The sequence below is a fragment of the Larus michahellis genome, chromosome 2 (genome assembly GCF_964199755.1).
Source record: "Larus michahellis chromosome 2, bLarMic1.1, whole genome shotgun sequence".
Classification (NCBI taxonomy): domain Eukaryota; kingdom Metazoa; phylum Chordata; class Aves; order Charadriiformes; family Laridae; genus Larus; species Larus michahellis.
In genome coordinates, this window is record NC_133897.1 from 3,532,259 (window position 1) to 3,543,857 (window position 11,599).

General features: G+C 45.5%; 1 protein-coding gene across 1 annotated transcript in view; it reads left to right on the plus strand.

Annotated features, from left to right (window-relative positions):
• WNT3A (Wnt family member 3A) overlaps positions 1 to 11,342 on the plus strand; it is an 89,601-nt gene extending 78,259 nt beyond the window's left edge. Inside the window, exons 3-4 of the mRNA XM_074573893.1 lie at positions 7,591 to 7,856; positions 10,863 to 11,342. Of these exons, the coding sequence (XP_074429994.1) occupies positions 7,591 to 7,856; positions 10,863 to 11,342 (746 nt within the window). The remainder of the gene's footprint in view (positions 1 to 7,590; positions 7,857 to 10,862) is intronic.
• The last annotated feature ends 257 nt before the right edge of the window (positions 11,343 to 11,599 follow it).

An 11,599-nucleotide genomic window follows, 5' to 3' on the forward strand; every position in this document is an offset into this window, starting at 1 on the left:
GAGCCAGGCAGTTTATATAAAACCCTTTCAGTTGGTTTATCTGAGATGGGATCCTCTATTGCTACAATCAAGAGGAATGCAGTGAAACTGAAGCTCGCTGCCTCCAAGGCCATGAGAGCCAATATTTTGTTTCCAACGTTCCCAGTATTTTCCCCACAAGCAATGTCAGGCTCGCAGCAGCCATGACACCTCTGTGATCATCCTCCTCCTCCTCCTCTATGATGGGAACAACACTTGTTCCCCTCCAGCACTTGGGCACCATCTCTGCAGCGTGGATGGATCTGTCAGCCGGCGTGTGCCAAAGGTTTCCCTGTTCTCCATTTTCACCTGGTGCTGGGCCAATATTTAATAGTTCTGATTGGCAAACAATTTGTTGCCTTGTGATCGTAAAAAAAAAAGAAGAAAACAAAACACTTTTTAACATTTTTCCCACCTTCCCTCCTCCTTTCCCCGGGGAGAAATACATCCTGTGCTCTGAGATGTGACCATTCATTTCTTACAGTCACAGAATCATAAAATCATAGAGTCATAGAATAGTTTGGGTTGGAAGGGACCTTTAAAGGTCACCTAGACCAACTCCCCTGCAATAAGAAGGGACATCTTCAACTAGATCAGGTTGCTCAGACCCCCGTCCAACCTGACCTTGAGCGTTTCCAGGGATGGGGCATCTGTCACCTCTCTGGGCAATGTAGACCTGTGTCTCACCACCCACATCATAAAAAATTTCTTCCTTATATCTAGTCTAAATCTTCCCTCTTTTAATTTAAACCCATTAACCCTTGTCCTATTGCAGCAGGCCCTACTAAAAAGTCTGTCCCCATCTTTCTTAAAAAAAAGCTTAAATGTGAAGAGCATCATAACATGGGGGACATCATCCCCACGTCCCGAACGCTTGGTTCTTGGCTCTGAGGGATCTGCTGGTTGGCAAGTTAAGCAGAGAGGCCAGCAGTGAGGGGACTGGAGTGTCTTCTCCTGGTATCTGGGACAAGCAGAGCTGCATTGATGCAGGTGGTCCTTGCTTATTGTGTAAACAGATTTTAGGGCCAGCAGGTGATGCCATTCATGTTAATATAAGCCAATAATGATCTCCAAGTACACTTTGGCAGCTCCTGTGAGCTCTGACTCACGAGTCCTGTTAGATTTCACTTCTGCTATTCAGAAGGTAGCTGCACCTACAAAGCTGTCAGTGTGAGCTTAAAGAAACCCACTTGCCCTGGGAGTCGCCATCTACTTAACATCTGATGAGGCTCTGGCTGAAGATAGTTCTGACCCTTCAGAGCCGAGGCCTTCCTCCAGCCTTGGCTTCAGTGTAGTTGTAAGCAAGAATCAGGCACTGACTTTTACACCATCAGTACTTCAGCCCCTGCATCCATGGTGAGGAGCATTTGGTAGTAATCTTTTCTGGCGTCCTTCTTTTCCATCCAAAGTGGTGCAACATGAGCTTTCATTCAAGCCCTTCTTTCTGGTTTAGCTTTCACCATGGAGGTGTTTATGGGTGACCTTCCCCACAAGGGAATGCCGCAGCTTTCCTCCCGTATCTAGGTAAAGCAGCTCTCTGGATGGATCCTAGGAGGAGACCACAGTGTGCTGATAGCAGCTGGACCCTCTTTATACTCCGGTCAAAAAAAAATTAACTTCACCTTGAGTCAAAGACTGGGCTTCCAAAACTCTCAAAGCTCACTTCACTAATTCCTCATCACCTTCCTCTATTTGACAATGCCTTCCTTCTCTGCAATCCCCACAATTCAAGAAGGACCCTGACCACAGTAATCAGGGGGAAAATGAGCTGTCAGGGCAGGTCCTAGCGTAAGAAGCAGGGCTGTGCTGGCTCCAAATACCAGACGCACTAGTCTGCCCCCAGTTTTATTTCTAGTTTCTTGTTTCTTGGGGTTTATTTAGATTTTTTTCTTTTTTTTAATCCAGAGTCAATGTAGTGTCAACTGTTTTGCAAATCCTAGCATGAGAGCTGTGAGTTTGTATCCCCTCGGGCCAAGGAGGGAATTGAAACCCTTTCTCACACTTCCTGGGTACATGCCCTTCCAGACAAATGTTGGAGAGACTTTACACCTTTTGCCCCTCAAAGATGGGTGTTGGGGTGTCTGGAATAGCTGACACAACAGGTAGCTTTCTCTTGTCTTTCAGCTTTGAAAAATGAAGCTGAGAGAAAACAGCATGTCTCCTCCCTGCAGTCCTGCTAAGCAGAGATGATATTCTCTCCATTTTATCCCATATAATAAGTGACTTTCCCAAGAGCACTCAAGACATCTGCAGTGTCAGAAATTCAAGGCTTGCAGCCACACCATTGCCATGTCTGCCCTAGTGTGGGATGGGGAGTAGGATCCTCTGTTCAAGAGTAGACATGCTAATGAAGGTTAGGAGGAGTGGCTAAGATGTGGGAACTCTTTGCTTCACTATCATATATGTCCCAGAGCAATCTGAGACAATTCTATTCTTTTCTATGTTGTTTATACATTATCCATCCCAGAAAGGCATTTAGTCAGTGTTTTACTACATTAGTTTCAAAAATGATGGTGACAAAGTCCTGGGCAGTAAAGAGTGGTTGGCATGGGAAGTTTGTCTCCACAGAGCAGACTCAGTATCTGTCCTGGAGACATCAAGGTTCCTTTTTCAAGGGATCTTCCACACCTTCAGGAAAACCATCTAGAAAAGTGGGATTCTGAGTGGAAAACCCTTAGAGCAGGGTCCGTCTCTACTCTTTGGCTGTCTTTTATCCAGCTGCTGAGGTTTGCTTCCTTTCTCATAATGTGTATAGCCCAGAACCACCTCAAGCAAAACATCTTTCTCCCTCCCTTCCCTCCCTTTCTTTGTTTCTTTCTTGACTGCACAGATCTCACTGCTTTCTTTTAAAGAGCAGTCAGTGGAAAGAGTGTTGTCCCCTTTCTAAAATACCACCTAGTTCTTTGGACTGTGGTCCAGGACAGAGGACTTTCAACTTCAGCTCCCAACACATGTGAAGGAAGGTTGCGCTGCCCTGTCCCAGGAACCCACTGTTACCACCAGGCCACTGTGTAAGGAGGAACGAAAGATTTAGGGTGTCAAGAGCAGGGATAACAGGGGTTCAATACTCTGGTACAAAGGTGGTAAAAAAGGACTATAGCTTTATAAAACCAAAATAAACCATTATGTTCATCTTTCTACCTCACTGTAGTCATTCCTCCCTCGTATCTGGAATATCTACCTGACCTGGGGTTAATCATTTAGTCATTCAGAGAAAGATTCAGGGAAAATAAGTCACTGTCTGGGCAGCAGAATCCATGAGACCAGGTTTCATATATTAGACAGTGAAGATACTTATGCAGTTATTCATTTGCCTTCCTCCTCCCACATCTTGATGACCTTTTGTTCGGCTCCAACCCCTTCTGCTCACAATTCTGAAAACGTCGCTGAATTTATCATTGCAGGCTCCTGAGGAGATAAGCGGGATTGTCCCCAGGTGTATGGATAAGGAAGCAGAAGCATAGACTGACTAAAGGATTTGCCAAAAGTAACATTAAAAAGCTCTGTGAAAGCAAGAAATCAAATCTTAGGTCACTTCATCCTCAGGCCTCTGAATTCTCATATTGTTACTGCCCAGCCATGTGTTTTTGCATCCCAAGATGTTTCTGCTGCTGAGGCAGGGCGGTCAGAGGTGTTCTGCATGGGATGTTCAGGCTCCCAGCTTCACAGACTGGGCTCCTTAGGAAATTATTTCTAGAAGGGACCAGGGACTTAGAGAGCTCTGCATAAGCGGGCAGCTGCAAAGCATCCCTAAAGGCCCTCTGTAGGTCTTAGCACGTTTTTCACTGATAGCCAGCCCCAACAAAGGGTCCAAAATGGGGTAGGTACCTTGAATCTCCAGCCATCCAAGTCTCTAAGCCCTGCAGGGAAACTCAGGAGCAGGCAGGAATTAAACAAGCTGAAGCCAGAGCTTTGGTGACCTTGTGCTGCACTGAAAACAAAGTGGTTAAAATGCTCATAAGTCAACATCCCCATGAGGTATTAGTCCCTATTAACCTTCTCTTGCCAGATGACTTTCCAGAAGCTCTCTTCAAGTCATAACGAGCTACTTGTCTCCTGCTACCAGAACCACCCAGAGAGGAATGAGGCGACCTGACAAATATACTGCACTTTCCTGTTATCTTTGCTAAGTCTCTTGCATTTTTATATGGCACCTTAATAACCCCTCATTTCCATTACAAGTGCATGCTTTCCTTCTGCTTATCTGTATCTCTATACACTCCTTCTCCATTCCTGCAGCCACACCGCCTCCGGCTACAACCTGGGGAGCTCTTCAGAGCTCAGCAGGGTCAGGTCTGCTTAGTAATCGGAGGACAGTCCTATAACTTAGGAGGTGGCAGGACGTGATTCACGCGATGGCACTCTTCCATCTGCGTCAATATTGAACCTGGTGCCTTAAGTTAGGGCTAGGGGATGTAAACCCAGTGCCCTAATTTCATGGAGTCATTAAGAGATCGGCTGCAACTTTCTCAAGAGACAAACTCCTAACCTCAGTGCCTGGGGCCAGATTTCAGCTTCTTCGCTCTGCCTGCCTACATTCCCCAGGTAGTTACCATCAGATACAATGCTATTTGCTTCCTGTTGTGTGCTGTTAAGTGGTGGCTGCACTCCACCCCAGGGGTGGTTGCATTTCAAAAGCAGGGGAGTGATTACTTCGTATTCTGGCTGTAAAAGGCATCGTGTTCTTTCTGGGAAGAGGAGAGCAGAGTATAATCGGTGCTTCTTAAGGCAAATCCTATCAATACCCTCCTGGAGCTGCAGACTTTCAGCAAGGGCTAGCACCAGTGGAGAGTTTAGGTAACGGACCTGGGTTTTAGGCAGAATTGGGTATCTACAACCAAATCAGTGCTCCTGTAACCCCTTGGAAAGCTGCAACCAAGTCCTGGAAAATAGAGAAAACCTGCAGACCTTCTGTCTGTGTTGCCTGAAGCTCCCTGGGTTTTTGGTGAGCTCTGCACCTGAATGCACAAACACCTCTGTGCTGAGCTAATGGCTCCTGTTGAAGCCTGGGTGGGATCCACGACCTGTGGACTCCTGAGCCAAGGCCATCCCTGTCTTCCCCATGCAGGAGAAGGTTTCCCGCACAAACACCTTGGCTGCAGGTGCTTGCTTGTCAGTCCCAGTACGGCAAGGCACAGGGGCTCTCCATGGCATTTGCAAACATCACTTCAGCACCTATAGCACCTTCCCAAGTAGTTAAAGGTCTGGATCAGGTCTCTCCTCCTGAGCAGAGGAAGGGGCGATTCCTGAAAGATGAGAGCTAACCTATCCGAGCAATGTGCTTTAGCCATTTCAGCTGATAGATAGAAAAGGGGAACAGAAGAAGTGTGATCTTCCTTTCCCGTCCATGGCATAGCAGCACATCAAAAGGTTTCAAGATTAGTTAGGCCACAGTAGGAGGAGACAGAAGGTGTGTCAGCTATTCTCTGGTCAGGCACTATACCCTCTACTTCCCTACTAAAGGGTAACGGCATTCATCCCATCAGTTTATCTGCTGCATTCTGTGAGACCTTTGCCTTTTACAGACCCCAGGGATGGTCATTAATGCCCTTGGACACACCATACCAAGCCTCCTACCCACAAGATTTGGTTTCTGGATTCTATCTAGGCTTAGGCAAGTGCAAGTTGCTAAGTCCACAGTCCTGTTAGAACTGGACTCATCTGTTTATGCTCAAAAGCTGAGCTTTCACACAGCTCAGGAACTGTATGGTCATCAGTTGCAGGAAGCTGGGATCCTCCAGGCTGGACAGATGCTGAACAAGGGATTTTCAAAATCACATTGTGGAACTGAGGGTTCTTGCATTTTCCTTTTTTGGTTCCAGCCTTCGGTGACTTACTAACCTCACGATGCGTATTGACATCATGTTCCAGGCCATTGCTCATACCTTTGGCTTGTAAGTTCATGCACATTATGTGATTTGCATATTGTTGTATTTGGTAGTCTTCCCAAAGCAAAGCAGTGCTGCACAAGTTCTTGCTTAAGCCCTCAATCCAGCCGGGACTGCTCTGCAAGCATGCAGTTTTGATTTCTCCCCGAGAACATGTTGGCTTTTTGGCTTGGCATATTAAAGTCTCCTCACTTTAGTAAAGCCTGGAAGCATCTAGAAGGTAAAGATTAAGCCAAAATGCCCAGGGAAAGCTCAGATCAGCAAAATATCATACAGAGAAGGTCTGAGTGGTTTTGAGGAGGCACCTCGTCAGCTGGTGCAAAGCTCAGTAGAGGCTGGTGAAGCTGCATCAGCTGAAAACCCAACATTCTGCCTTTATGGATCCATTGATATTTCAACACTCTCCTAGCCTAACCATCTAAAAGGTGTCGGAGACAACATGCTTTCTTGGCTAACTGGTCTGTAGACATACAGTGAGCTCATCGGGGAATGGTATAAGAAGTTAAGGGAGGCCAGTTATCAGAATCGTCGTTTCTTCTCAGAATTGCCTCAGGGGGTTGAGAATAGCCCTGCTCATGATTAAAATGCCATTTTGCTGAAGGCTAAAAGCATTGCAGTGGTGTTTTCTGAGGTGTGGTGTTGAACTCCAGGGTCAATTCTAGTGAGTGAAGAAACATAATGAGACCAAAACTGGGGCTCAATAAAAACAGATATTTTGGTATATTCCCTATTTGCAAAGCAGTTTGAAATGTCTGATTTTCATTTTGGCACAGTGTAGGAAAAGCATGGGCATCCAGGAAAGCTAGGCTAATGCTGAGCTGCCCTTCCCCATCCAGCTCCAGCTAGGATGAAAGGTCATGAAGGAAGGTCTCCACAGAGACTAAGGCTAACCCTAACCATGAAATCTTTTGGCTCATCCCACCCACGATCCTGAGGCAATGGACAGAAAAGGAAAGCTCATTTGCAGCCCCCTTCAAGGGGCCTTAATCAGGCAGGTGAGTAAAACTTTGGATAGATGCAAGATGCCACATATGGAACAATGTCTTTAAGTGAGGTAGAGAGGGTAGGAAAAAGAAGGTGGCCTCAGGATGGAAGGTGGGAACAATGTTTAAATAGTGAGGATGGGGGAGTATCTGGCCATCCTGGCGTTTTCCTATCTTCCAGCCATCCGCAGCTCTCCCAGTCAAGGAGGAGGAGGTGCTTTACCTGCTGCTGGTCCCACCACTAAGGGTGGAGGCTGTCCTTAAGTGTAGACCTGCATTTTCCATGTTATGGAAACATAGCCCAAATTCTGTGCATCTCAGGCCAAGACTGCAGCTCAGGGTATGGCTATGTGGTGCGTTGCCTGCAAAGTACTATATGGTTTATTCTATATGGCCCCCTGAAACTCAGGTTCTCACTGCTTTTTGTTTTGCCCCAGCCCTATCCTAAGACCTTAGGATGACCTTAGTCAAAACTTCTCGGCTGACCTCAGTGGCCGTGAATCAAGCCTGGTCCTGTCTACACAGGAGCTTATTTCCTAGTATAAGAAAATGTCTTTGGAGTAGGTCCAAGCTGGACCACAGGGAAGAGGAGAGTTTCCTGGCCTTCTGCCATGCCCTTAAGAGAAGGCATTCACAGGGCTGATCATAGCCATGCATGGTCCCTTCGCTGGACACTATTCATTGATTTCTCTCTTTCACAGCTACCAGGGAATCAGCCTTTGTCCATGCCATTGCCTCTGCTGGAGTGGCTTTCGCAGTGACCAGATCCTGTGCCGAGGGCTCGGCCACCATCTGCGGCTGTGACACCCGCCACAAGGGTTCTCCTGGGGAAGGCTGGAAATGGGGGGGCTGCAGCGAGGACGTGGAGTTTGGGAGCATGGTGTCTCGGGAGTTTGCGGATGCCCGAGAGAACAGACCAGATGCTCGGTCAGCCATGAACAGGCACAACAACGAAGCTGGAAGGACCGTAAGGACATTTAATTTCACCTTTCTCAATCTGCCTTTAATCTTTTCTTACCTGCCACAATGAACAGTGGGAGGGAGTAACCCAAACTAAATCTGGGCTGGTTTATATCATGAAACAATGCTACCTGCCCTACCATAGCTCTTGTCAGGGAGTTGATTGATGTACTTGACCTATGAAAGCTATAAATAAATTGACCCACCCAGATGTAAATGTCTACCTTGGAGTCAGTGTTCCAGATGTCTTTATAGAGAATGGATCAAGACAGACGGGTCTAGGATGGGGTTTCATCCCAGCTTGAAGGAACAATTTGAAATAGCTCGGTTAATGATGCCCTAACTGGGCCTGTCCGTCTCGGCTGGCTGTAGGAAGGGGAGCTGTGCAGCCAGAGATATCTGTGCTGTAGGCATCTGAAGTTAAGAGAGATGAAACAGGGTTTATGGGGAGGATTCAGCTGCTTAAGCAGAGGCATTTTAATATAAACTGAGATATCATGAAGTATCTAGCCTATCCTTGATCTGCTACTGGGAAAGACTGGAACTCCTGCAGGTCCTCTGCCAAATTTAATTGGTGCCTTGGACACTCCTGGAGTTCACAAATGGCTTTAGATGCATGTGTTTAGGCAATTGAATCCTAGTTTGAGTAAAACCATTCATTCCCCTGGGACCACCATCCTGCTCAGTAAGCTTGAAGGTGGGAAAGAGCAGGAGAGCATTTTCCACCACCCCTCTTCTCAACACTGTTCCATATTTATTTATTTAAATATGGAACACTTAAAAAAAAATCTTTAAATATGGAATATTTAAAGCAAATAAAAGGGAATGTGACTCTGGTGACTCTTGATTAAACCTAGACCATGCCTCAAAGCCAGCTAAAGTGTTTTCACTTCAAACAGTTGCAGAGCAAAATGTATAAGGGTACTAAAAGTACAAAGTCTTACCCTGATCACAGAGACCCCCTCGTACGCAGTGAACCTTTTCCATAAGGTGGAACAACCCCAGTAAGAGGACATTCTCTTTTTCATCTCAAGAAAAGCTCGTAAATGCCAGAAGAATGCAATTTATGGGAAACAATTTGTGAAATTCAATCATAAAGCTCTTGCTAATAGAAACAATGCCACAGCTCCTGTGAGATAACAGCATTTTTTCTCACATAGTAAACCTGAGATAGTTTATCCTTCAGTGGAAAATACCTCACTGTAATCAAAAGAGATTAATAAGGTCTTGTTCTCTCAGCAGAAGGCCTTACACATGCCTAGGAGGACATGCAGTGAGCTATAATAAAGCCACCACAATTGCACTGTGCTAGGAAACATCTGTCCTCAGGCAGGCTACGACTTTGATCTGAGCTCCTCAGGTGGACACCATCAAACCCTGGTGGAGTTATCCCACCTTACACCACAGGAAAGCTGGTCTGATATAGGGACTAGAACGCTTCAAAATCAAAGACGACCAGAAACAAAAATTACCTGCAGTGAAGACAAATACAAGCAATAATGTGGTTTCCTCCAGCGCTGGCCCAAATTATCCCACGTACCACAAGGTATTGTGCATTGCTGGTGGTAGTTGCTGGGATAGATAGTTGGATATATAGGACTGTGGAGAAACTGGGTAGAGTGGAAAGGAGGGATTTCCCTTAAAGTGAGAATCCTTGGAAAAATTGAGCTTTGAGCAAACATCCCTGTGATCGCAGGCCTTTTTACTGCGTGTCTTGTTACTTGACACTGAGTTGTTTTTGAACATTTTACAGGTGTCAGAGAGCAGATGTCACACCATTATCTGAAATCCTACTGTTTTATAAAACACTATTTTTTTTTTCCATTCTCACCATACCAGCACTCATGGGGTAGTTCTTCCAGGCCTCCATGCTCAAATGTTTCCAGCTAAACCTGAGCCATGGGCAATGTTTCATATTAGTTCCCATATGAACTCAAACCCTACTACCAGACCAGAAGCTTTGATTAAGTTCAGCGTGATTATATGAACCAAACATTTTGTGGTTCTCTCTCATCGCTAATTACAACCTCCTTTGCGGCGGGTGATACTCCGTAAATAACACAGGAAAGCACCTGGTGAACACCAAGGTGCTGATTCATGGCAAATCTTTTGGACTCAGGCTGGCACTAGTCTGTTCTTGTACCCGGAAATTTGCTGATCAGTCTGAAAATGCAGATTATCAAGTAAGTTGCATAAGGCTGTCTCCCACCTCAGAATACTGGAGGGCAACACCTCTAGAAACCCTTAAACTAATTTCATAAGAGGTGGAGGCAAATAGCAGACTTCTGGGATCAATAATCACCTTTCCATTTATTCCAGGACAGTGTTTTACGTTGAAGTCTAAGCCTTTCAAAGTCAAAAGTTGGGTTCCTATTTTTTTTCTTTGAAATGGTTTTAGAAAAATCATGAGCCTGTCTTAAAAATAGAAATACATTACTTTTCAGGTTTCAGAACACAACTGCAGTGAGGCTAGAGCCTTGTTTGCTTAAGTAAACATGAAACATATGTAAAAGATGGAGCTCTGTGCTAGATGGTTAGCATGTTTCATATTTCTTTAATTTCCAATGGAATAGCTGTATATTTCATTTACAAAGGCATTGTTTTAGAAGATTTCTGTGTTCTTCGCTTCTCTGCCTACATGTGTCTGAATTGTGTTCCTGGGTGAAAGTACTACAATATTCACACATGAACATTGGTAAGATAGAAGTTGGTATGTGCAGAAATCATTTCAGCCATTAGTGAGAGCCCTCGGTAAATGCTTAAAGTTGGAGTGGGAATCATAGATAGTCACTGAAAAGTATAAAGTTGCAGAGGTTTTATCTGCCACAGATCCAGCATCTGTACAGGGCACAGACTGGAGGATAAGGTGGCTTTTGTCCGTAAGTGTGTAAATATATCTATGAAAACACTGCAATTCTTTAGCAAATTGTGACTAAATAGCAGAATGCAATATGTGTTTTGATTACAGGCTAATGCCTCCCTTCTTCTCTGCCTTTCCTCTCCTCTTTTTCAGTCTATTATTGAACTCATGCATCTTAAGTGCAAATGTCACGGCCTCTCAGGCAGCTGTGAAGTGAAGACCTGCTGGTGGTCTCAGCCAGACTTCAGGGTCATCGGTGACTACCTCAAGGACAAGTACGACAGCGCTTCTGAAATGGTGGTGGAAAAACATCGAGAATCCCGTGGCTGGGTCGAGACCCTCAGGCCCAAATACAACTTCTTCAAGGCTCCAACTGAGAAGGACCTGGTTTACTACGAGAACTCACCAAACTTTTGTGAACCCAACCCTGAGACAGGTTCCTTTGGGACCCGTGACAGGATCTGTAATGTCACTTCCCACGGGATTGATGGTTGCGATCTTTTGTGCTGCGGCCGTGGACACAACACAAGGACTGAGAAACGGAAAGAGAAGTGTCACTGTATCTTCCACTGGTGCTGCTACGTCCGCTGCCAGGAGTGCATACGAGTCTACGATGTCCACACGTGCAAATAAACCAGGCGAAACCCTTCGCTGGGCTCCAAGTGGAGACATGGATTTGAGCCTACTTCCTCTGAGGTTGCAGACATGGGAGAAGTCTACTTTTTTGATATTAAAAGAATAAAAACTTTAAAAAAGGCTAAAACTGGTTGGATAGAATAGGTCTAATGACTTCTGGGCTATCCTGAGGTACATCTGGCAGTCACACAAGTTACAGCCCAATCATGCCTCCTGTAGGAGACAGTAGTTTTTCAACCAGCTGACAACACAGA